At 41.9% G+C, this 24,618-nt stretch overlaps 2 protein-coding genes across 2 annotated transcripts in view; both read left to right on the forward strand.

The window, feature by feature from the left end:
• Positions 1-14,097: 14,097 nt before the first annotated feature.
• On the forward strand, positions 14,098-15,675 carry LOC311493860 (doublesex- and mab-3-related transcription factor A1-like; the record flags this gene model as incomplete). Its single annotated transcript, XM_084552647.1, has 2 exons — positions 14,098-14,578; positions 14,795-15,675. 2 exons carry the CDS (start codon positions 14,098-14,100, stop codon positions 15,580-15,582), a joined length of 1,269 nt encoding a protein of 422 aa, XP_084408773.1. The 3' UTR covers positions 15,583-15,675.
• Positions 15,676-16,356: 681 nt separating this feature from the next.
• Positions 16,357-24,618, forward strand: part of LOC311490313 (glucosidase 2 subunit beta-like) — a 134,858-nt gene continuing 126,596 nt past the window's right edge. Inside the window, exons 1-5 of the mRNA XM_084547739.1 lie at positions 16,357-16,579; positions 16,826-16,942; positions 18,695-18,790; positions 21,071-21,128; positions 22,069-22,186. Coding sequence (XP_084403865.1) covers positions 16,498-16,579; positions 16,826-16,942; positions 18,695-18,790; positions 21,071-21,128; positions 22,069-22,186 — 471 coding nt within the window. The 5' untranslated portion in view covers positions 16,357-16,497. The remainder of the gene's footprint in view (positions 16,580-16,825; positions 16,943-18,694; positions 18,791-21,070; positions 21,129-22,068; positions 22,187-24,618) is intronic.

Raw genomic sequence — 24,618 nt, forward strand, 5'->3', positions numbered from 1 at the left:
GACCAAAGAACACAGCCAGGTGGAAGGAATACAGGCATGCTGGGAGCTGAGAGTGTGAATTAAGACTTGTCTACGGATAAAAAAAAGAAAAGAAGTGGAACAACCTTTCTCACGTTTCTTCTCCCAATAGCTGTCAAACTGGCATGAGTCAGTTGTTGCTCGGATATGCTGGGGCACAGAGAGAGAAAAAAAAGAAATGGTAGTGGGTGATTTGCTTGAGATTATTCTCGTTGTACTGCAGAATAATTCATTTCACCACATTGTGATGTAAAAAAAAAAAAAAGAAAAACGATATGATTTACTCCACACACACACACACACACACACACACACACTCGCACACTGTTAATGCTGATGAGCGTACTTTCGGAATTGCTCGCACAAAGTTTTATCTGCCGTCGCTGTTCTTGCGACTGTGAATTATTCATGAGGCTGGAAATCGCTTGAGCATGTGTCGCCTGCAAATTCTTCAAATCGCATTTGTACACCCGCTGCCAAGTCATGACATCGCACATATTGAGATGGATGGCACTTATTCTTCATCAGTGTTCAGCGGAATTTATTCATGAAATGACTGAGGACCTCGAGTGCACGAATGCTTAACATATATATTGACCTATACGGAATATTTAGAAGAAGTGCTGCAGTCCGAGGTATAAAGTAGAACCCTGAGTGTTTATGTTTGAACTGGATTCGAATTGAGATTATTTTAGTGTTGTTATCACATTGCCTCTATTGACACTCCAGTACACTCCTTAATTTGGGGAATGTGCTGCACTCTGACTCCCACACTTCACTTCACACCATTTAATAAACATGTGCATGACAAAATCTGATTACCTGGGGCAGTTCACTCCTAAATCTTACCTGCCTGTGGCATGTTGGAATTTCAACTTTAATATCCATTTTTTTCCCTTGTGACTAGAGAGCCTGGGTAAAATGTCCAGAACAGATCTATACATTAATGCAATTAATGTGGTCGCGTCTACCGATGGTGAAGCTTATCAAAGAGAGGTTGACAAATTTCTTGGTGTTAATATTAAAGGGTCACAATCTAGTCTCGAAGGCTTTACGTGGACAGTATTTCTTCAGCCCAGTTCTTCCTGATCAGATATTCCAGACTCAACTGTTTACTCGGCTGCTGAGTAAAATAATCTGATAAGATGTATGTGTTTACATGCCTTTTATTTTTTTGCACAAAGTGGTACTGCTTTCTGTGGAGCATTAAGACTGCAAGAAATGTAAGAGGAAAAAGGAAGATTTCCTCTTTATTGACAACATGGAATGCATTCAGTAGAAGAAGACAGACTCTTGTCCACACCAATTCTGCTTTTGTTTGTCTTTTCAAACACTTGTTACACTGACATGTTGCTCTGCTGCCCACACGTTTCTGTCGCATCCGGAAATGTTCACCCCACGTTGAGCCAACATGCGCTGAAAGATTCTGCTCCACCCGGAGAGAAAAGATCACATCAAACGTTTGCACGATTATTAGGCGCAAATATTTTGGAACTATCAAAAGTTTGTGCCATCTCTCTCAATCTGTTTGACAGTTCCTTCCTATTGGACCAGTCTGTTCTGACTGAAGTGGTTACATGAGGATTTCTTATTCTGACTGGGCTATTAATCTGATTGTCAGCGTAAAACTAGCGTCTATATAGACCTAGCTGCTGCTAGCTACACGTTTCGCTATACTAGTTTGTATGGCATTCTATTTTTTTCTCCTTCAGCATATACTTGTGTCATAGTTTTGTTTTTTTACACATTCTTACTTCTGCATATATTGTGAATATTTTCTTATTTAAAGATGCAATTATAATTTACATTATGTTTACTGTTAAAAGTGTGTGACCTAATCTTTTCCCTTATAGCTTTACCTATTGGATATTCGACTCTGGATAGTGAATAAAAAGCCCACTGTATGCAGAAACATGATGTTCTTGAATTTCACCTAAGGTGTTAAATGAAGCATGATAATTACGGCCTATATTTAATCATTGATGTGTTAAAACCAAGAGAGCATTCCCAAGAATATAAATGATTAAAAAATATTGTAAGAAGTGAAAGAATTCAAACCAGGAGTTTTGTGATTACTAAAAACAGCATTTGATGAAAGATGATGAGAACACCTCAAGCAATGGTGAAAGTGTGTTTAACGCTTTCTAATGAAAGGTATCACAGTCTGGATTCAGAAGTTAGACAGACAAATAAACTGTAGCTCTTAACAGCAATGTGCTATTACCTGAAAATTCACCTGCGTTTTTCTCAGTGGGCTCCCTTTAACAAATAGGTGTTTCTTCCCCTGACAGAATCCCACTTTGATGTTTTCCCCTGTTGTGTTTTGCTTTTGTCGGGGGCGGACGGCCCGTCTTTATGCCGTGCTAGCAGGGTAGCGCGGCTTCAGAAGCCTTTTTCCAACCACTATTTTCATGCTTTAAAGCTTTCATCTCATTTGCTGCTCGAGGAAGTGTCATGCTGCTGTTGAGTGGGGCGTTGTTTTGTTGGAAGGGGCGGCCTCAGCTTGTCTCCCTCACTGGGGGGTTAAAGCACCCCTGCTTGCTATAGGAAACCAGGCCGGCCTTAATAAGACAAAGTCCCTCCATTGATTTGACAAAATAGTATTTAGAATTAGATGTTGCAGCACAAGCAAGTCACAGCTGGGGTAAAAACAATTCTCTCGTCGGGGGGCGGTCATCCCTTTGACGACTCTCGTACCCCCCGCCTACCTGAGAGGATCAAAGCCATGTCTTGAGGGAAACGGAGACAAATTTGTCAAATTTCGGGAACTAAATCCTTCTATTCAGAGGGGAAAGAGGAAACAAGCATTAGCGTCTTAGCTTAATAGGCTAAAGGCTAATTACGATAATTCTTCCTATTAGATAGACTGTTGTTTGATCATTTGAAATAAATGATGAAAGAGCTAAAACTATGATGAAAATGAGTTGACTTCAAGGCCCACTGACAGTTTTTTGCTGTTGTTCAAGAACTTTCAAGCACATTTGACAATCTTCTTCGACAGATGTTTGTCTAGCAGAATTTATTTTGTTGATGTTTCATCTTTTTCTGGTCAGGCTTGAACAAACCGCATCCTCTAAAGTACGGCTGAAAGTTCAAAAATAAAAGCATTTTCAGTTTAAAATTTCCTCTTGAAAGGTTGACCTTTGAGCACTTGGCTACAATAAAGTGATTTTCACAACCTAAAATTAACTTTCATTCCAGGTTAAGTAGCTATAGAACAAAACTACTTAAAAGGTGACGAACTGAGGTCTTCCATTAAAACAAACACTTCTTAAAAAAATAAATAAATACAGGCTAGTATGAAGTTAATCACTTGTCAAAGAGCTCATTATTACAGGCGAGGGGACAGGCTTGACAAGATGCAGACAAAAGCGACACAACGGAGGACCTTCAGATTCAATGAGCTGCTCAGAAGGCGCTCGGGTGACATCAGAGGCCTTCTAAGCTGTCCTTTGTATCCTTTCCTCGAATGCCTCGGCTCCGGGACCTTCCCCCTCGTTCTCACCAGCAGGTTGTTTTCTCGTCCTCTCATTAATCCCTGATCCCAAAATTACGAGCTCCTCCAAACACCTCATCTTTCCGCGCCGTGGCCGCGTGTCAAGAAAAAGACATGCCAATGTTCTGGTAACTGGCTCCTAAAAATGTGAGGATTGAGTTCGCTAGCAACAATGTGCAGAGACCAGATTGTTGTTTTGTGTTTGTGCCTTAAGTGGCTAATTGGGGAATACGTATATTTAAACTACTTCTACTAACATGCAATGAAAATGATTGCGTCTTGCTTTATGTCTGATTGCGCTGCTCATTGGTGTTGGGCCGTTTTTTACCATTTTGCATGATTGCATGCGTGTACTGAATTGTTTATGAGACCATTTGATTTGTTCAGTCAGTATGTTGCTGCTTCTTGTTGCTCTGCATAATATTGCTCTGTATCTGGGTTTCTTTACTCGTCACCTAACTGGCTTTGAAATTTGAAAGCTGAAAATTAGCCAAGTGGCTAACAATGTCACAAATACAGAAAAGTTGATGTATGTGCAATGTCCTCATGAATACAGAAATTGGATGATAGTCTGGAGGACGCTTCCCCTGCCCATAACATTTTTCACATGGAAAAGTTGGTTTGGAGTCAGAGTGGAGTGGGAACTATTTGTACCCTGGCATAGATGTGGCAGGCCAATCAGATCATTTGGATGGGCTTCCCGCAGTGAGGACAGAAAAGAAACCGCAACGTTGTCATACACATCATCTGGGAACTATTGACTTGATTTTATTGACAACAAAATGACTCATATTGGTTGTGGGACTATAAAAATGGGTGCCGGAGTATTTTTTCCACTGTATCTGTTTAAACATCATGTCCTCCCCATAAGGAAATCCAAATGGCGATTTACCACACTCTGACGTTCTGACAAAAATTGAGTCTGGCTGTTCCAGGCTAGATAAATGATTCGGGAGTATTTATATGGCTTAGTACCAGGTAAAGTAAAGCTGATGAAAATCCAGTCCTGCTTTTAAGTTACTCTGCTGTGTTGCATCTGTCTTGCATTATTTTGTCGTACCGGCAAAATCCACAGGTTTCCTCCAGAAAGGTTGAGATGGCAAATGTTGCAAGTCACACTGGATGTTGTTAATTCATGTCAAGTTATTGACGTTGGGACACAATCAAACTTAGCTGCTGTATGTTTACAGGCATTTTGTTTTTATCTGGACAGGAAGCGGGAGAGATCCTCCAGCTAGGAGTTGCCTTGTAGATGCTCCAGTTACTATATGTGCTATGTAGTGCAAGCACACCACAGAACACCACTATACCATCACAAGTGAACTGTTTCTGTTGCCCTAGCAACTCTGACTAATATGTCATCTCTGTAGTGTCTAATGTCAATTTCAGATGAGCATTCCCTGAGTTAAAGTCAGTCATCCAAGTCAGTATATCCAGACAACCGGCTGAAACAAGGGCTTCTGGACTTTTATGGTTTCTTGAAGACACATCTAAATAGCTTCTTAAGTTATAAACCACTACTACTGGAGAAATGCTGTTTTAATAGGAACGTCCTTGATCCTGTTTTCCTTCCCCATTGAATGGTACTCTAACAACCCATTATTGGCGCAACTGGAGATCAAAACAGGCCCAAGTCATGCGACTTTCGGACGTGCAACACCCTTAGATGTTCCTATTAAAACCCTGTTTTAACACTCGTGTTTCAGAGCTGAAGAAGCCTCTTAGATGAATGGTGAGATGTCTTCAAGAAACTCTACAGCTTGTTTTTTTGGATATACCCAGATAAAGTTGCATTGATGTCAGTCAATAACATAAATTAACACCAATGTGCCTGAATTTAGGATGGTCCACTGTCGCATAATGTAGAGAAAATTAACTTTAAAACTTTAAAAATAACTTGCAAACAAATGACTTCATAAGCATAACCAAAAGTGACTTTTATCAAAGCTTTCTGTATTTTCTAAACAATTTCACAACTTCAGGTAAGGTGGAGTACTTTCTCACACCTTCTAAAGCTCCATGAGGAGGATCTTGACAAAATGCGGACGATGGCGATGATAAGCTGTGTGTGCAATTCAGGGCATCACGATCAGATAAATTCCCTTAAGCCTGTGAACTTATGGTTGCAGTTCTTAGGATCTAAAGCCCGCATTGATGTTGGGACTCCAGTTGTACAATTATACAACATCTAAACTGATAAAAGATCCCATTTATCTTCAGTTTTGTAGATGGTGAACGAGTAAGATCTTCAAAAAGTTCCCCCCAAAGATCAGCGGAGTCCCCCATTTGGAAATGTTTTCGAAAAAGGGTGCTTTGTTCACACCTGTGGTCAGCTCTTTATTTTGTATTTTTTCCCCTTTATCAGCGTAATCTGCATGCAGCCAGCATTTTGCAGTCTATAGTTGTGAATAGAGTGCAGTGTGTATTGTTATCAGTTCCTCTGTCTCTGTACCTGACTGGCTGTGGTTCCCCCGGTGGCTTTGAACCATGACCAGGTGCCGGTCCGTGTACATGCACGTTGCTGTGGTTTGGTGCCAAATGTGAAGGAAACATTCGTATTTGAAATGTGAATCAGGTTAACTCTATGTCTTGCCATGCATGTACAATACCACAAAAGCAGTTTCTGGTTTCTTTTCAAGGTTTGTGGAGTATTTTGACTGCTGTTTAATTGCCAGTGAATTAGCTCAATGTGCAAAAAAAATGGCTTAAATTGACATTTTATTTTGACAAATTGGCGATGTGATTACAAAGATGTGTGAAATACTAAATGTTTGACTGGACACCAAAAAGGAAAGCCTGTTTTGTAACATCCTCGGTAAATGCTATTCCCTGAAAGCCTCTTTTACAGCCTTCCCTTTTAAAGCCTACCCAACTGAGCCAATTTTAGCAATGCTCTTTACCAAGAGCCGAGCGTTATCTTTGCTCCGGAAGTGGACAGATACCTGGAAAAACCTGTGCGCGGTCTCGTGGGAGTTTGTGAAACGGTGACGAGATGAATTTGACAAGGAAGACGATGACACAGAGGACAAATCAGAAACGTTTCAACCTGCTCCACATACCGTTTGAAAGGGTGTGTTTTATCACAAATGAGGAACCTAAAGAAACCTAAGTTGCCTTTGAATGACACAAAAAGAAATGACACTCAAGCGTGACACTATTTCAAGAGCTGCTCCGAGACGGTGTTGGAATACTTAGGATTTTGGCGATGCCGTGTAGACTCCAGCTTCTGTTTTCGCTTATTGATATTACCTGTTGACAACATATCATTAAAATATTTCTTATTAACGTCATTGCTTGATTCATTCGTTCATCTAGTAAGAAAATTGTCCAACAGCCATACAAATTGAAGGTTTGATAAAAAGAAAGTCTTAAAGTCATAAAGATAAAAACCCTGGAAATACATAAATTTCCAGGCACTTATTTATTTTATGACGCACATGAAGTGTAACATTTTGGGCCCCAGCATACGTGCCTTCCTGCACCTCCATTTGTCCGAGTGCCAGGTAAGGTCATGTACTGTGGGAATAAAGATAATGCGCAGCAAGAGACAGATAAAAATAAATAACATGAGACGAAAATAAAGAAGGCATTGTGATCTCTGTGTTCATCTGTAACAGATTTATCACGTCTCAGTGGTTTCCTTTTGAGAAACGGACAGAGTTCATGTGAAACACGGTGTTCCGGGCATGCCGGGGGTAGAGGCGGCAGCGCAGTGCTCGCTCATTGTCTCAAAATCCCTGCAACAAAGTTTGAAAACTGGTTCTGCTGCAACTGTTTAGTTCTCAGAAAACATAATTTGAGGAAAAGTCTTAATTCTCAGAAAATCACAACATAACATTGGTCATACAGTTTATACTGTACCATGCACACAAACCCAACTTCCAAATGCTTCCTCCTCTCCGACGGTTTCATGTTTCCTTTAATCTCTGTAGCAACTCGCATCTGATCTGTTTGCAGATGCCAGTTGCTATCAGAGACAATGTTTAACAATTTCCAAGCTGTTATTGTCTGTCACTGAAAGCTTAGAAGATTTTCCCATAACACCCTGGCAGAGATGTACAGCGCTGATGTCTCTGCCTGTGCCCTGCATTCATCTGATAGCACACTCACCTTAGTCTTTATGCTTCACCTCCCCCTTTCCTTGTTTGTCATTTTTTTTTGCAACGGTCTCCTGCACTTTTAAAACGGTCACTGCAATCTGGACATGTCTAAGATTGCTTCAGCGTGACCTGGTTTTGCAACATTGAAACACTTAACAATCATAGGTCTGTGAGAAGTGACGTACTGCAGTAACAACGCACATTTAATACTTATCTCATTTGTTTGTTTTAAGCTTGCATGCAAAATATTTCTTTTTAAAGTTCCCATAATCAATGATGGCCTCCTGCTCCTGGGAACTCCTCAGAGAATATTTCTGTTAACCATATGGAGAGTTTTAGCGTCTTTTAGCCCATTGTTTTGGCAGCTATGCGCTGCAAATAAAGCAATCCATATCTTCTCCTTTCTGCTAACGTCAGATTTGCTGCTCTGAGAGGATTTTAACTCCTACTCTGATCTTAAAGAAATCCGAAGACCCTCACAGCTGGAAGAAATCCCTTGTGCAAACAGAAATTAACCAGAATCCTTTCCCATTAGGACTGTGACAGATCTTTTCACTCAGGACGAGGTAAACAAGGCGTTGGAGGTCTGACTCTGAGTCTGCACACAGGCCAGAATTCTTTTAAACTAACGATTATACAAATCCAGTTTATAAATATCAGTAAGCCTCGGTGTTCAAAACCTGCACGGAGATTTTAAAGTGTTCGTATTTGATTAACAGAGTTCTTTCCCACGCATCGTCTGCGTGTCCATATCCTTGTTGATGTCTTCGTCAACGTTCTATCAGGTGTCACGTTTTTATGAAACACACTTAGAAACCAGAGTCTTTAAATCCCTCCCTCAGTGCTCATCTGCCACTGAGTTATGCATTGTTAAAAGGCTCCCCTTGCAAGTGTAGCATTGAACAAGGAAGCTTCGTTGACAGGAAACAAACAGAGAGCGTGGCCAGAGTAAGCACGAGCAATGAGGAAATCTCTGGGGTTCAATCCTAACCTGTTTGTGAAGGCGCCATTCACTGGCACCTGACCAGAACCTTTCAAGCTACTAATGTTCCCTAAAACCCTGCAACACACACACGCACGCACACATGCACACACTTATTAGTGCATAAAGGGATACACAAGCACACTGAGGGTGCGCCTGTATGTAAAAGTGAACCTGCATTTCCTTATGGATGCGCCATGTTGATGCAGATGTAATATGCATGATTAAAAACATAGACGCGGGTGCACACACATCCCACCCACCCACTCCCACACACAAACACACCCACACACACACCCATACACACCCACACACTCATGAGCAAACTTGACTGTCTTTGGTCCGCCATTGTTCCCTGGCGCTGAGGCATTGCTGGGCTAAGTGAGGGGCCCTGATGGATACCTACCCGACTCAGACCACCAATAAAGGTGTGAGAGGAGGAGTAAATGGAGGAATATTGAATAGGGGGCTTGAAGATGGCAGAAGATAGCGGAATACAGAGTCCAAGGGAGAGGCGGGGAATTGGAAAAATAGTCCATTGTCCCATGTATTCAGATGCACAGGTGTGTGTATTAGTGTAATATGGATGCTTCCCTTTCTCTGCCTGTGCTGTGAAATGAGACACCAGATATGGGACAGGACACCAAAACTTTGTTGTATGAGGTGTGACACAGAGATTGGCAAATAGTATTATTATAATCTTTTGGAATAAATCTAAAAAAAGTGAACCAGGACTGCGGGCAAAGTCACTGGTTTAATAGTTTTGCCGTGACAGCTGATTGATGATAGGCTACTGATTTCATTTCTGTATGCTACAAAGGTACACCGAGTTAAGCTAACCCAATATAAGCTAATCTGTAGCTTAGCTCTGTTAAAACAAAACCTTGTGTTTTTATAGTGAATGTGATTTCTGTTTTCTAGGCCGGGCACATGCGGTGTCTCTCCATAAGAATAGAGAATCTAGCAGGAGTAAGTTAAGCTTTGGACAGGGACAGGCTAGTACTTTCCTGCTACTCACTGGCTTTCCGTTAAGCTAGGTTAACAACTTGCTAGTTCCTACCAGCTGTAGAGTGGTATCAAGGTCTTTACCTAACTTCAAGAAAGTAGCTGAATGTATGTTTTTTTTTAAGTTCATGTCAGAAATATTTCTAAAATTTGAACCTGTGTGCTTATATGGAAAGTTGTGCATACAAAATGCTTGCCATTCCAGCTCTAACATAACACATCTAAAGTTGTTAGAACACTGCTGCTAGGCAACTGTTGGTGTCTCGACACAACAAGGCGAACAATTTAGCGTATACTGGAAATGTAAAGGAATAATGAAAAGCCAAGGCTGTTGGTTTTCTTAGACATTATTACAAAGTTATGAATAAATATAAATTATAAAAACCAACATGGCCTTAGCACATTTCACCTTATTCTTCTCTAGCTAGCTAGCTAACTAGCTAGATATAATGTTAGCTAGCTAGCTCGATATAATGTTAGCTAGCTAGCTAGCTTATGGACAGACAAAGTTATGATGATGCAACATACTTTACGGTGTGTTGTGTTTCTTACGCATCCTCAGGCTTTTACTTTAACAGTTTTGTGACACACTATGACTTTCTTTTGTTGCAACATTATTGCAAACGTCATAGGCCTATGTGTAATTCAAGTCAAGCACCATCAAAATATTATTTGTCTCTCGCCACTGACAACCAAACATATTCCTAATATAAAAGTATTATAATGACAAGTTCCATGTTTTCACACAAACTCTAGTTGTTTAGAAGTACAAAAGACCAGAATGTAGTAAAAAAGTGTTTCAAAGTAGTTTTAAGTGTAGTCACCTATGCTAATTTGATTAGCCTGATAAGTCAGACCTAGACCTGTCTACCTTCATACGACCAGTGATTGCACAACAGAAATATTTATTTTGGAACAAATCTCTACACATATATATATGTCCTTGTGAATTTTTGCACCTTGAAGTAAGCTATTAGTCTTATCTCCTTGGAGAATTGTGTCAGAGCATTTCTGTTGGATGCAGCGCAGGGAAAGGTGTAACTTGTGCCTCAGGCGTTGTAAACAGAGGCACCAAGTCCAACAGCACAGCAACAGTCAACATCCCCTGGCACCCAAATAAAAACAGAGGCCTTGAAAGCTCCACTAAAAGCAAAGTTGAACTCCGCCGAGGCCACACGCGTCACATGAAACACAAATCGGTGTTTTAGTACAACAAAGTGTGAGCAATATAAAGGGCTTCAGCGGGAAGAAAGTTACATTTATACAAACAGGAAATTACTTTTCTTTTCTTTTTTTATGTGCCCCCTAACAGCAACTTGATCGGCCTGGCCGCCATTGGTGGCCATTCACCCCGACAGCAGTGAAGTGGAGGCTACTGTGTGGCACTTTAAATGACAAGGGTGTGAAGTGACAGATGAGAGAGCAAACACTTAAAGGTCGGGACCCCGTGCAAGCTGAAAGAGAGGGGAATTTGTTGTAACTCGAGTGGTGTATTTCCAGAAACAATGCTGCAGTCTCGAAACTTAAGGCGCTGAAATGTTTCCATGTCAAGACTGAGTCATGTGATCATTTCTCAAGCGATTTAAAATGACCTGATTTGTGGATTAAGGAGACATCCGGGCAGGATCCAAGTATTCACAGAGTTACGTGGATTAAACATGACAATCTAAAATTACAGGGCACTTTACAAGATAAGCTTTGCTCTTTAATAGTGATTTCTCTTTCCTCTTACCTACTCATCTCTCCTCCCCTCCTCCCTCATCTCTCTCTGACAGCGGGAGACACAATCAGGTTTTGTGAGATGTGCGAGCAGATTAGCAGCCACCTTGCTTCAGATAAGAAGCTGCGCCGATCAAGCCTGTCCCAGGAGGAGCATGGCTGTGATGAAACACCATATCTGACAGGAGCAGATCTGTTAAGAACACAATTAAGACACTGTCTAGCCGTATCTACTCTAACTGCACTTATCCCTTGCCGATCTCCTCGCTCTACGTTGGAGATGAGGTTGAAAAATTCTGACTAAAAACCAGATCACCCATGCCAACGTGGTACTGGACTAAAGGTTTTCTATACGGCAGAGATAACAGTGGTGTAATTTAGTTTCTTGTGTATTTGATTGTGATCAAATGGTAGGACGACACAAACTAGTTGATATGATGATATGATTTTAAAGCACTTTATATAGCCAGCTTTGTAGTGGTCCTAAGATCCACAGTCTTTTGCAAAATACTTTTATAATAACAAAATATACTCACTTGCCCTTTCCTTAGGTACATTAGGAAAACAGTTGCATTCTAATATAACAAATTTAAGCTATGTTTTCATTTAGCAGTTTATAATACCATTGAATTGTGTTATTCTGACAACCCCATTTTAGTCAGTGGGCTAGGCTAAATAACAGAAATATTTACATATTACATAAATATAGATATTCAATCCAGTTTAACAGCACCACAAACTGCATTCTCCAAAAATGGTCATACAGTTGAATTACCACTTTTCTTACACTGTTTTAACATAAATTGAACTTTGTCATGATGGAGGAGTTAGTGTGGGACTGTTATATTAAGAGTAATTTCTTTTCAGGTGTACATAATGTTTTGGCAAGTGAGTTCAAGAGCTCATTACACAGTGACGCAGACATTGGCAAATGATTCTTCCAGCCGTCCGGGCTGCAACTGGTCCATATAAACCTCCTAAGTGGTCTGTGTATAGAAGCCAGGTGGGAGCAGCCTAATGTGTCTGGATAAACTCGCCGGCCACAAAATCCAAACATCGAATTCCACTTCACAGTGGATGCAATGATAAAATAAAAACAAACTGCGTGTGCGTCCACGCAGCATCTGCATCACTGGCATTTATTTATGTTTTTAGCAATCTGCGTTGACGGATGCATCCCAGGTTATCTCCCTGTCCTGCACAGCTGGAGTGAGTCTGTACCAACCCCTATCCACCCGGGCCCATAACTAGTGGAACATCTTTCCACAATTTGCAGACTCACCTCTCAAAGGCTCATTATGCTTCTTTTCTTTTTTTTTAAAAAAAATCCCTCTATATAATGAAGAGTTTTTGCTTTAGATTTTGCATAATCGCATGCAGGATTGTACAAAATATGTGTGGTTATACCTTCTCCCCATATTACAAAAGAGGGAGTTATGCTTCTGATAAGATCCATCATTCAGGCAATGACGGAACAGGCATCCGTGCGAAGAAGAAGAAAAAGTGGAGAAAAGTACCAGCAGTAGAGAAGTTTTTTTTTTTTAAATGTTATCTTCTTTTATCAGCAAGCTGAAACACCTACAAGCCTGCAAGTGTGGTAACTGCTAATGACTAACAGTTATGTCTGCAGCATATCTCAAGTCATTTTCCTTGCCTCAGACATAGCGGATCTTTCTCAAAGATGCCCTTTGGGGAATTATTATCTCCATAAAGTGCCACAAGGAGATGGATTGCTTCCAGCCACTTCTTCTTCTTCTTTAATCCACATCCATTATTCAGAGCGAGTAGAATCAGAACTGCAGGGACACCGAGAGAAGGCCCTGGGGTGTCTCGCCTATGATTAACAGCTGAGGATAACATTTATGTTAGTATTTTATTTATTTATTTTATTTTATATGTCCTGCACCTCATAGTACAGTCAGTTCATAGAGGCGTCTATTGCCACGGCTTGACTATGAGTTGCACGCACACACAAAGACTGCACGTGCAAATGCATGGCAAACAATGTTTTAGTTATGTTTCCCTTGGTGACCGACACTGCGCTTGTGTTTGCCACATTGCGCTCATGTTGTTCTTCGTGTAGTAACGGTAAGGCAATCTGGTGCTTGTAACCGGATCCCATTTGAATGGAGAGAAATGAATGAAACATGTGACAAGGTGTGATTAGTTTTCCGCCAATCTCGCTCGGTGTTTGTTGACAGATGGGCCTTTTGTCGAGGTAATTTGTTCAACAGAATAACCAGGTAGATAATTACCTGTTGCTTTTGTGCCTATTAAGGCCATTGTTGTGTTAAAAACATCCTAAATGGTGAATATTCATTGCTCAGTAGGGCAACTAAAGGGTCATTGTGTGCAGCTGACCTCAGGCAACACGGCTTGTACTGCATATTATCTTAAAAACACACAAAACCTTAATGGAAATATGAATGCAATTTTACTAAGATCCCTTTTTTAAAGTTAATTTAAAGATCATACTTCTTGTGGTCTTGGCAGGCCTAAAGTTTTCTTAAACCAAAGCTGCATATAGGCTCAGTTGCATCAGATTAGACTACTAGTCATCCGGGATGCAAATAAACATGATAGGGTATTAAGAGGCTTGAGCGGAAAGGGGTGTGACAAGGGTGTTGTATTTCATGTCAAACCACCTGGTGAGGAGGCACTTAAGGCTCGCTGGTTCAGGGTGCCAGCGCAGTAGAGAGACGCCAGCCACTCCGAGAAGGCCGAATAACCTGAATGACTGCGCGATTAACTGACAGCTTGAGAGTTTAGATCAAGCAATGGAGAGCAGGATCAGACCTCTAGGCCTGGCCGGGCCCGCCGCCAACCCGCTCGGGAGCTTGCAAGTCCCCCCTTCCCTCCTGCGCCCTCCGCCTCTCTTTCTCCGGGCTTGCAACCCCGCGCTGGAGAGGGGATACCCGCGGACCCCGAAGTGCGCCCGGTGCAGGAACCACGGCGTGGTCTCCGCGCTCAAGGGCCACAAGCGCTTCTGTCGCTGGAGAGACTGCGTGTGCGCCAAGTGCACGCTGATAGCGGAGAGGCAGCGGGTCATGGCCGCGCAGGTGGCACTGAGGAGGCAGCAGGCTCAGGAGGAGAGCGAGGCCCGGGAGCTCCGGCTCTTGTACCCCGGCGCTGGTATCGGAGGGGAAGCAGGGATGCCTCAGGGATCTCCTCTAAGCGCCGGAGTCCCAGCATCTACCAGCAGCACTCCAGCAACAGGTCCCTGCTTTGATGTGTTTGGATCAGAGAACCATAAAGATGGTGAGTGTAGATGTATTTGGAAATGATTAATTTTAGGACTCAAAAAATCTTAAGCGAGTAGATAATAAGATAAGTAAGTATTTTAATTGTATCACAGTGAAGTAACTAAAGTTTTACTAATCAGGGTTGGATTGTTTTACACACAGCTTGTTGCAGACTTGAACAGAATACTAACCTTATATTTATATATATATATTTATTTTTTCTGTGTTTTAGATGACAGAATAAGAAAGTACAACGTATATAACGGATTCATGGGTCGACAACTCTTTGAACCCCACGCCGCCCGGCTGCCCTCTCCAACTGACAAGAGGGAGATGTCTCCCAGCAAGGACAACGCCACTTCAGGCAGTGTCGACAGTGGAAGTCCATCCCCGGTCTTCGATCAGCGCTCAGACCACACGGGGAGTCCGCAGAGGTCCCTCTCCTCCTCGGACCACGAGTCAGGGAGCGAATCGGAGAAACCCAAAGACTACACGAGCCCGGAGCGCGACCCCACCGACATCATGGCCAAGATCTTCCCTCACCAGAAACGGGACACCCTGGAGTCTATGGTGAGAACGTGCAGAGGTGACATTGTCAAATCCATCGAGCTGGCGCTGAGCTCGAAAGAGAACAAAGTTGAAACCGAAAGCACGTCTCCGTCTAATCTCCCCAGCGCGCTCAGGCCTCCCGTTGGACTGCCCGGTGCGCTTGGCGCTCTGGGAAACAAGTCCGCCTTCTCCCCGCTCCACATGCCACCTGCCGCCGGGGGAGAGAGCCTGTACGGGCTTAGCCCTCGCCTCGGCGTCAGTCCCTTGCGGCTGGCTTATTCCTCTGCAAGCGGCGGGATGGCAGGCTTCATGTCACCCTACATGACATCTGGACTGATGCCGATGTTTCCACTGCGTCCTCCCTTGGACTCATACTCCTTCCCGGGCATGATCCGAGACCTGTCGTATCTTCAGAGCAAGGAGTCCCTGTGCAGTGCAGGTCTTTACACACGACTTAACAGTGAGAAATGACAAATGAATAAGGAAACAAGATATATTTTCTTTACACACTGTTGCAAACTGACTTTCAGGTTTACTTTTAAGTCGGCGTTCAAGTGCCTCCGAGCAGTTCACGCGCTCATAAAAAGACTGCAACTTGACAATGTATCCAACTTGTTTTTCATGCTGTAAAATTTGTAAATATTTTTTATTATTAATAATAAAGGTATCTTTTTACTATTTTACATGTGTTTGTAAATTTAAATTTGCCATCTATCTATCTATCTATCTATCTATCTATCTATCTGTCTGTCCATCGAAAATAATAATGAAAAGTGCTGCCATATTATATTAATAATATTTCAACGTGATGAGTGAATAGAAAACTGTAAGACTGTAGATGTTAAACTGGTGTGAATAACCAGAAAGCTGGAAAATCCCAGCATGTAAAAGTTGCAGCGTTATGAATGGAATGAATGTATGAATGGTCACAGTGTTGCGTTTAATGACTCGTTATTTTTCTTTATTTTCTTTTGAAACCACGGACAGATTGTCTCACTATCACTTGTTACATGAACTTCTTGTACAAACAAGAGCTGTTAATTAATATATAAAACACATTTAATTGAACTATCCTGAAAATGCTCACAGTCCGCTCATATTCCCCCTTTTTTTAAAAAAAAATGCCACTAAGGTCAAAATATAAACATCCACAAGCGTGCTCACAGTTTATAATAAGCAGACGTTCTCATTCGTGATTGGTCGTAGCGATCACGTGGACGCCGAGCAGCAACCAATAGAACGCCCCAGAGGCGTCACGAGGCCGCGTGTTTCAGGAAGTCAGAACATGGCCAGTTTAAATGCTGGTAGCGTATCGTGAGTTTGAAACACCCTTGAGCGGGATTTTCTGAGGCAGGAGGCACGGAGTTTGCAATTCCGGCCACTGACATGCGTCTCCACGTTATTATCGCAGCTGTCTTTTGGTGTGGTTTTGTGGACTCTCGGAAAATAAGAGGAATATCCTCGTCTTGTAAGTTCACTGTTGCCCTTTTAGCATTAAAGCTAAGACGCTGTCATTGTAATTGTTCATAATACTGCACGGGCTGACAGTCCGCAGCTTTAACATCTCATAAGCTTCATTAAAGACAACATGTTACTTGTTCTTATGAAGCTGTCACCTCTTTTAATGTTTGTCCAGGGCATTAACAGTAACCCCAGTCTAGTTTGTTTTAGCTGTAGCTCAAGAACACGTTGTTTTCTTTTTATTCTGTAACAGATAAAAGATTCTACAGGGAGAGGAAGTCCTTTCTCTGCATTGATGGGTCGAAGATGATCCCCTTTGAGCAGGTGAATGATGATTACTGCGACTGTGAAGATGGCTCTGATGAACCAGGTAAAGAGTTAATCCTCTGTTTACCAATGTCTGCAAGCTGTGTGTGTGTGTGGACACAGTGACTTGGACACTGTTAATAATTACTGCACACAGCATTTCAGCTTGTGGAGGGAAAAAATAAATAAAGACTTACTACTTCTGTTTGATTATCAGTGTTTTTGAACAGGTGGAAGTGAAACCAACATCACAGTATACACACTCACTTGCCAATTCATTAGGTACACTAGTAAAAACAAATGTACTCTAATATAAGAGTCATGTATTAAATCTGAGCTCCATGAAGGATATGGCTTGCTGCTATTATTTCAAAATAGCTGAGAGAGTTGTTGATTCTGTAAAAACTCTGTTTTTATTTTAGAGGATGTGGGTTTGAAGTACTATTGAATTTACCCTGATCAGCCACAACATTAAAACCACTGACAGGAGTAGTAAACAACATTGACCATCTTGTGACAATACAATGTTCTGCTGGGAAACATTTGAACCTGGCATTCGTGTGGATGTTATGTAGACATGTACCACCCACCTAGACCAGACCAGACACCCCCTGCAGGATGCAGCCTGACACAGGCACACACACAAAAACAGTTTAGGAACAACTAAAAAAACATGAAGAACAGCACAAGGTGTTGACCTGGCCTCCAAATATCCTAGATCCCAAACTGATCAAGTATCTGTGGGATGATCCACAGAGGCCCCTCCCCTCAACCTATAGGACCCAAAGGCCCCTACTTATTCTGTTGTCATACACCACAGGACACCGTCAGAAGGTCCATGTCCATTCTCTGATGAGTCACAACTGATTTGGAGGCAACAAGGGAGACCTACACAATATTAGGAAGGTGGTCATAATGTTATGCCTGATCAGTGTCTTGTGCCTATGATACTCCTCATATGTACCTGAGTTCCCTGTACACAAATGTGAAACCCAGTGTTAGAAACCTGGGTGTGATAATGAACCGTGAATTTCAGTTAAACAGTAAAGCCCTTTTTTTTTTTCTCCGACTGAGACTTTTATCTAAAGTCAAGTCTTTTTTTGTCTTTTAAAATTTTTGAAAGGGTCATACATGTTTTTATCTCATCTCATCTTGACTATTGTAACACCCTCTATGCTGCTGTTAGCCAGGCCTCGCTCACACACTTAAAGCCGGCGCAGAACGCTGCAGTCTTGTAACAACACAAACAACGTCTGAGTGAGGTTCAGGTAGACAAATGGAGAATGGTTGTATCACCAAGATGTCAGAGTGATGGACCACGAGAACTGACTCCATGCAATCTGTCGAGTGAAGCACAAACAAAAGACAGAGGTGAAAATTTCGCACACATCATACAGTTGAGTTGTATTTGTGGTGTTTTCAAAAGTCAAAATTAGTTGCACTCATTATTTGACACTGGGAAACCATATTTTATGTAAAAAAACAACAAACAGAGCAAAAACAAAGGCAACTGGACTTGAAGATGTTTCACCACTCATCCAAGGTCTTCCAGAAAACTCAAACAAGCCCAATTATCTTTGTTTTACTTTTAATTTTAGACAAACTACGGCCTTGATGACTGAGAATCTTACTAAAATTATATTGCCAAACTCCCCAGTCTTGTCTACTTTGATTAAAACATATGTCTAAAACTTTGAAAAGGGACATGCTCTGTTGTGTCTCCCGTTCATGCATGTATTACAGATAGATTAGTTAGTCTGTGAAGGTTTATTACGCAGTGCTGACCTCTTTGACCTCTTCTCCCGTCCCTGCGTAGGCACCTCTGCCTGTCCACGTGGCCGATTCTACTGCACCAATCTGGGTTTCCGCCCACACTACATCCCGTCTTCACGAGTCAATGATGGCATCTGTGGTAAGGCTACGTTGTGTTGCATTTGTTGGATGATCCTACTCTCCCGAGAGGTGACTTAAACTTTACAGAGCCTTTTTGAAGCGAGGCAGCGGGTTAACAATGTGGACGACAAGGAAAACGTTTTAAGTGCTGATGTATTCTGTTCAGAAAATGGATATTTGCTGTTTTATGTTTGCTCTGAATATCTTTCTCTTAGGATGTTTTTTTTTTTTAAGTTCTTGTTTCACTCTTTAAAAAGTTGTACTGTTTGCTTTACCCCGCTTTGTGTGTTTTGCAGACTTGGACAGGAATTCATATTTTACTTTATGTCAAGAAGCTGCCATATTGATGTACACACTGTCACTCCTTTTTGCAGTACAAACAAACAGATGATGTAGACACAGCAAACAACACATGGCCGTCTAACACATACATACACACTTTCATTGCTCAGCTTTCCTTGAAAAACATCCTGTCCTTCCTTCCTCCACGAGGCTCTTCTCCATCCTTTCTTGTAGAATATGCCACACGCTATGCCTAATCAGATACTTTTTCAGGCCCCTTTCTCTTCCACTTTTGTTCTCCACTAGCTCTCCACTTTGGAGAAATTCAATACGTTCTGTTGTCGACATCTCAGCTCTGTCACCAGCGCTTTCAGGAGCAGCAGCAGCATTAGACAGCATGCAGCCATCGCAAGTGGAAAAAAAATTGAACGAATGAGGGATGAAAGAGCAGTAGGGGAATATTTCCCAGTCTCCCTCCTCATCCTTTTCTCTCTCATTTATTCTACTCCCACTTGTCTTCCCTTACCTTCCCTGCCTTGAATGGAGCCACTTAATAGCTAACACATCGTCTCGTCTTTCTTCTCGTTTTCCTCTTTGACCGCTTGTTGAGAGCTCTTCTCTTCCCTTTTTTTGGGCGGCGTAATGCTCTCCTTCCACTGGTCACCAATGGGGTTCTGGGTAATTGAGAAATTTCACACTGTGCCCACTTTCTTGGGTGAGACATCAGAGCAAAAGCTGAGATCTGAGCACTTACAAAACACTATGCAGCTGTTATAAGCGGCTGATCTCAAGAGACCCCTCTCTGAACCAGAGACAGAGATGTCGTTCAGACACAAAGATCTAATCCTCATCTTTGAGGATGACTCAACACATGTGCTAAAGCATATACACATGTCTTATCAGTGCGGCCCAATTAATCAAAGTCAGGTAGATGTGACACTTAATATGTGTTAATGATCAATACTGGAAGTCGGTATGTCAAAACCACACACAAATATAACATTGCTAATAATGATCACTTTAATCCAGATTAAAGCTTCAGTTTCTAAGGTTTGTCTCCCCCTTCTGGCAGAGAGAGTAATTACACAAACACTGCACTCCAACTCCAATTCCACACGAGCCGACACATCAGCTTACAATTGTAAATATTTACAATGGCATAGGCATCCCATGAAGGCCACGGTGTAGACTCTAAGTATTTGTGAACAAGTCCTCCGAACACAACGTTCCTTTTTCTTTTTTTTTATCTGGAACATCAACAACATTTCTTGGATGCTTCATAGATTCAGTTTCTTGATTGCAAGAAAGAGAGAGAGTGAATTCACAGAACCCAGGTCACATTTGTAACCATTAGTACTGTTGCTCCTCTCCCCTCCGCTCCGACAAAGAGTCATAACTGCTTGGTGCGGGAATGTTGCCACATAAAATGGATTTAAATCTCTGATATATTGTAAAATAAAGAGATTTACGAGGCACTTATGAGCTTATTCAGCATTGTGTTCACTTCTTTGGCAAGGGCCTGAATGTAACAGACGTTCATTGTATATCTAAATGTCCTGCATGATACAGTATCATGTCCGATTGGTAAATGATGTATATGGTGACAGTCAGCAGCCTTAGCTTTGCTTAAAACAGTACCGGAGGTTATAAGTTTTAAGACTTTAGTTTACTTTGAACAGAACCATTCTATCTTTTTCTTCCATTTCCAGTCTCGATGTTAAGCTAAGCTAAGCGTGAGTAGGAATGTAAGAATCTTCCCATATGACTTGTGTGTTTTTAACCTACAGATTTTATTTTTCAGGAAAGAAATTTTATCCACGCATCATCAGAAAAGACCTCCAAACAAATCGCTGATAGCTGTAGATTATTTTTGTGTGCGTCCCTGTTGCCAAATTATGTATCGATCCCTTGACTCAGAGCGAAGGCACACTGTTCACCTCTGCTTGCTGATATTGCTCTATGCTGTTCTGTTTTCTCACGAGTGCATTGGAATGGTTTCTCCTGTGTCTCTCGCCAGATTGCTGCGACGCTTCGGACGAGTACAACAGCCACGCTCACTGCCAGAACACTTGCTGGTCAGTTGAATTAAAATGAATGAATGTCAGTATTTACAAAATAACACATGTGGAGTTTGACAAAAACATACGTCCTCAGACATCAACGCACCCAGTTATTTAAAAAAATCTGAATGTAAAACAGAGATTTTACCAAGTTCCATGTGATTAGATAAAATTTTCTGTAATGATTTCTGTAACTTTTAATATTTCTTATTTAGCAGCAGTATGGTTTTCACCTGCTGCTCTACTATGGTGACTCAATCATTGTGCCACCAGGGGGCATGATGTCACTGTGTGTAAAAACTTTCTTGTGTAATGTACTATACACCGATCACAACATTGTTTTAAGGAGCTCCAAATTTTATATGTAAATCAGACTCCCAACCTCATCATATATTCTGTCTTCACTTTAAAGAGTTCTTTTCATCTGCATATTGTTTTCATGCCGTTTATTTTGTTTATATAGGAGATAAATTACATGCTGCATAGATGGTACATTGGTAAATACACATATTTATAAAAAATTATTCCCAGCGCCAGAACATATTTATCACTGTCTCAGCGCCCTGCTGCAAAGACAGACTATACCATGGTGCAGAAATGCGACGCGCTGTGTAAATGTACCTCCTAATACCCTAACCCACTTCTTTTGTTGACAGTCCTCTATTATTTCATCCGCTGCCATACGCCCCAAAACCCACATACGAGCGTATCGAGTGTATCTCATTAGGTTTTCACAAGGTCCACACTCATATTGTGTTTGCCAGACTTCAGGAACAATTTGCTGTAGAGCATCAGCCCCCATCTTATTTACTCTTCTGTTTTCCCATTTGGATTCCTGCTGCATTGTGGGGCCCTTAAAAATTGGATTGCACCATCTCATTGACTGTAGCGGGGGTGGCGGATGTTTTCTCTGTAATGATTGCGCTGTGCTCCTTCTCTTTTGCCTTTCTTCCAGGAATCTGGGACAGAGAGAGAGAGCGTACGTGGAGGGCCAGATGAGGACCTTGGACGAGGGTTTGCGACTCAAACAGCAGCTGATTGAGGAGGGAGTGCTGCTCTGGAGGGAGAAGCAGGTAGACTATATTTTCCTGAAGTTGCTGCGCTCACAAAGCATGCAGTCGTAAAAGAACACGGTTATTAAAGATTTCCCTCAGAAAACACCAATTACTTTTTGTTTTTGCTGTTCCAACTCTGAGTTCTTGCAGTTCTGAGTTGGAACTGCAAATAATACTAGAATAAGTAAGTGATCCATTTACTTTTCTGAAAACATGCTGTTGCCAATGATTGCCCCAAATCAATCTTAATAATGCTGATCAGTGAATTTTGAACCAATCGAAACAAGAGTCATCTTTGTAAGACACTCCTTATGTCCAGCAGTGTCCTGAACCAGACCATCAACATGCTAACATGTGTCCAGTGATATTTCAGCTGTTTCTTTTTTATCTGGAGCATCGGCAACGTTTCTCGGACGCTTCATAGATTCAGTTTCCTGACCACAAGAGACTGTGCACTCATAGAACCCAGGTTACATTTGTAACTCTCATTTTTCCACCGTAGGCTCCGCTGTAGACCTAGTCAACATTTTATGCAGGATGCACATTATTAACGTCAACCTCATGGTGGCGCCAGAGGATAGGTAACCAAGATCATTCATGCCTGTACAAAATTTTGTGGCAGTTTATCTAATAGATGTTGAGATATTTCCCTGGAGAAGTTCTGCTCATATCATTCCTCATTCCTCTGTCATTTAACACACTGTTGCAGCACGTCCCTAAAATGATCGTAAAAGTGCTCAATGTGCTCCTAGTTTTTAGCTCTCGCCTGCGTGGATTATATTTTAGTTGCCCTCAACACGTTTAATTAACTTTTCACCTTGCCGACTTGTGCAGTGTGACTGCGGCGTTACTAGGCGGCTAGCTGGCTAACGCGCTCGACGTGTAAGGGACGCTGAGGTTAATTCGCTTTTGTACATATATTCCTTTCTGAGGATTGCTATTCTTAGTGAGCAGCTTGTGCTCTATGATACTGTTTTGATCATACGCGTCACCTGCTGCTACAGGCGTCTGTTGTGCTTCTAGTTTCCAATCTGGCCTGCTGTGTAGGTACTTATTGCCTTGTCAGAGTGAGATGTTCATTGCTTTCTATCTGTCAAAAAAAAAAAAAGCAGCAGATTCCCTCCCAGCATTTTTCTCACTTTGAGATCAGTTGATCAGGGCCATTTCCAGCTGAGGGTCCTCCTACTTTAGCACCGTACTATATTATGTGATACTGTTGTCTGCTACCCGCAAACATCACGGTTTTACTCTTTACATTTTATATCTCTTCAGCTGTGACTTCACTGACCATTAGTCTGAAGCAGTAGAGTAAGTGGTTGAGTGTTAAGTTGGGTTTACACAAAGCCTACATCGTAGCAGCCTGTGCTGGCGTAAGCATTTATACATTTGTGCGGGTGTGTCGGCATGGATGGAGTTGAAGTTAATAAATGAGCAACAGTCCTCTGCTCTTCAGAAAAGAAAGGACGTTTGAGTAGATGGTGTGTAGGAAGGAGAAGGAAGATGAATTTCCTGTGCTTTTGCGGCAACTGAGAGACATGAATGAGGCAATGCGCGTCGGACCAATGACCATTGTTGGGGTCAGCACCGCTGCAGCATGGCGTAGGCTACAAGGCGGGGTATGGGATGGTAAAAACCTGATGCAGAACCATAAATCTGATTTAAGTCGTTTAATGTATTGCCAGTTAAGTAGGAAAAAAGTTGCTAGAATTTTCTTTGACGTTACAGTCATTTAGAAATATAAACAGCAGTTTGGATTCTGAAGGACTTGCAGCTGCTGCAACACATTTTACAGCTCTCTGTCTTTCTCATGGCCGCCCTTAAATCCTTGTGTTATTGTGTGCATTATTTACATGAGAAGTCGCTTTCAAGGCATTTTGTGGCACATTTGAGCATTGGGTATGTTAAAAAATATATTTAAAGAACACTAGGCTTGTTTAAAGCAAGTACTGCCTGTAACGTATGATACAGTTAAAAAGATAGCACTTACTCGACAACAGATTTGACTGTCACATACACACACACATCTTATTTACCAGCTGATGGTCCCTGGGCTTTTTTTTTTTTCTACCCTGTGCTCTTCTTTTCTGTTCGTTTTTTCCTCCGTGTTCTCTCCTCTGGCGGCTGATTGGCAGATCGAGGCTGAAGTGTCACCCAGCCCTCCTAGCCCTGCCGCGCTTTGTGATCCTCCTCTGACGGCGTGTCCCTGTTGATATTGCAGGGGTTACCTTGGGGGTGCATCGCGCTGGAAACCTTACACAGTGACTCCAAAGTGAACTCTTCCTGCGGTACAAGGGTTAAAGAAAAAAATCTGCTGTTGAAGGAACTGCTTGCCAAGAAAACTTTTTAATCAAATTAGAAGCCTTTACACAATGAAAGCTGAGGGCAGCGCGGCGGCACTGCATTCCCTCAGAACCAGCAGAAACGGGAAAGCTGACGATTAATTGAATACA

Source organism: Chelon labrosus (assembly GCF_963514085.1).
Source record: "Chelon labrosus genome assembly, chromosome: 1".
Lineage (NCBI taxonomy): Eukaryota > Metazoa > Chordata > Actinopteri > Mugiliformes > Mugilidae > Chelon > Chelon labrosus.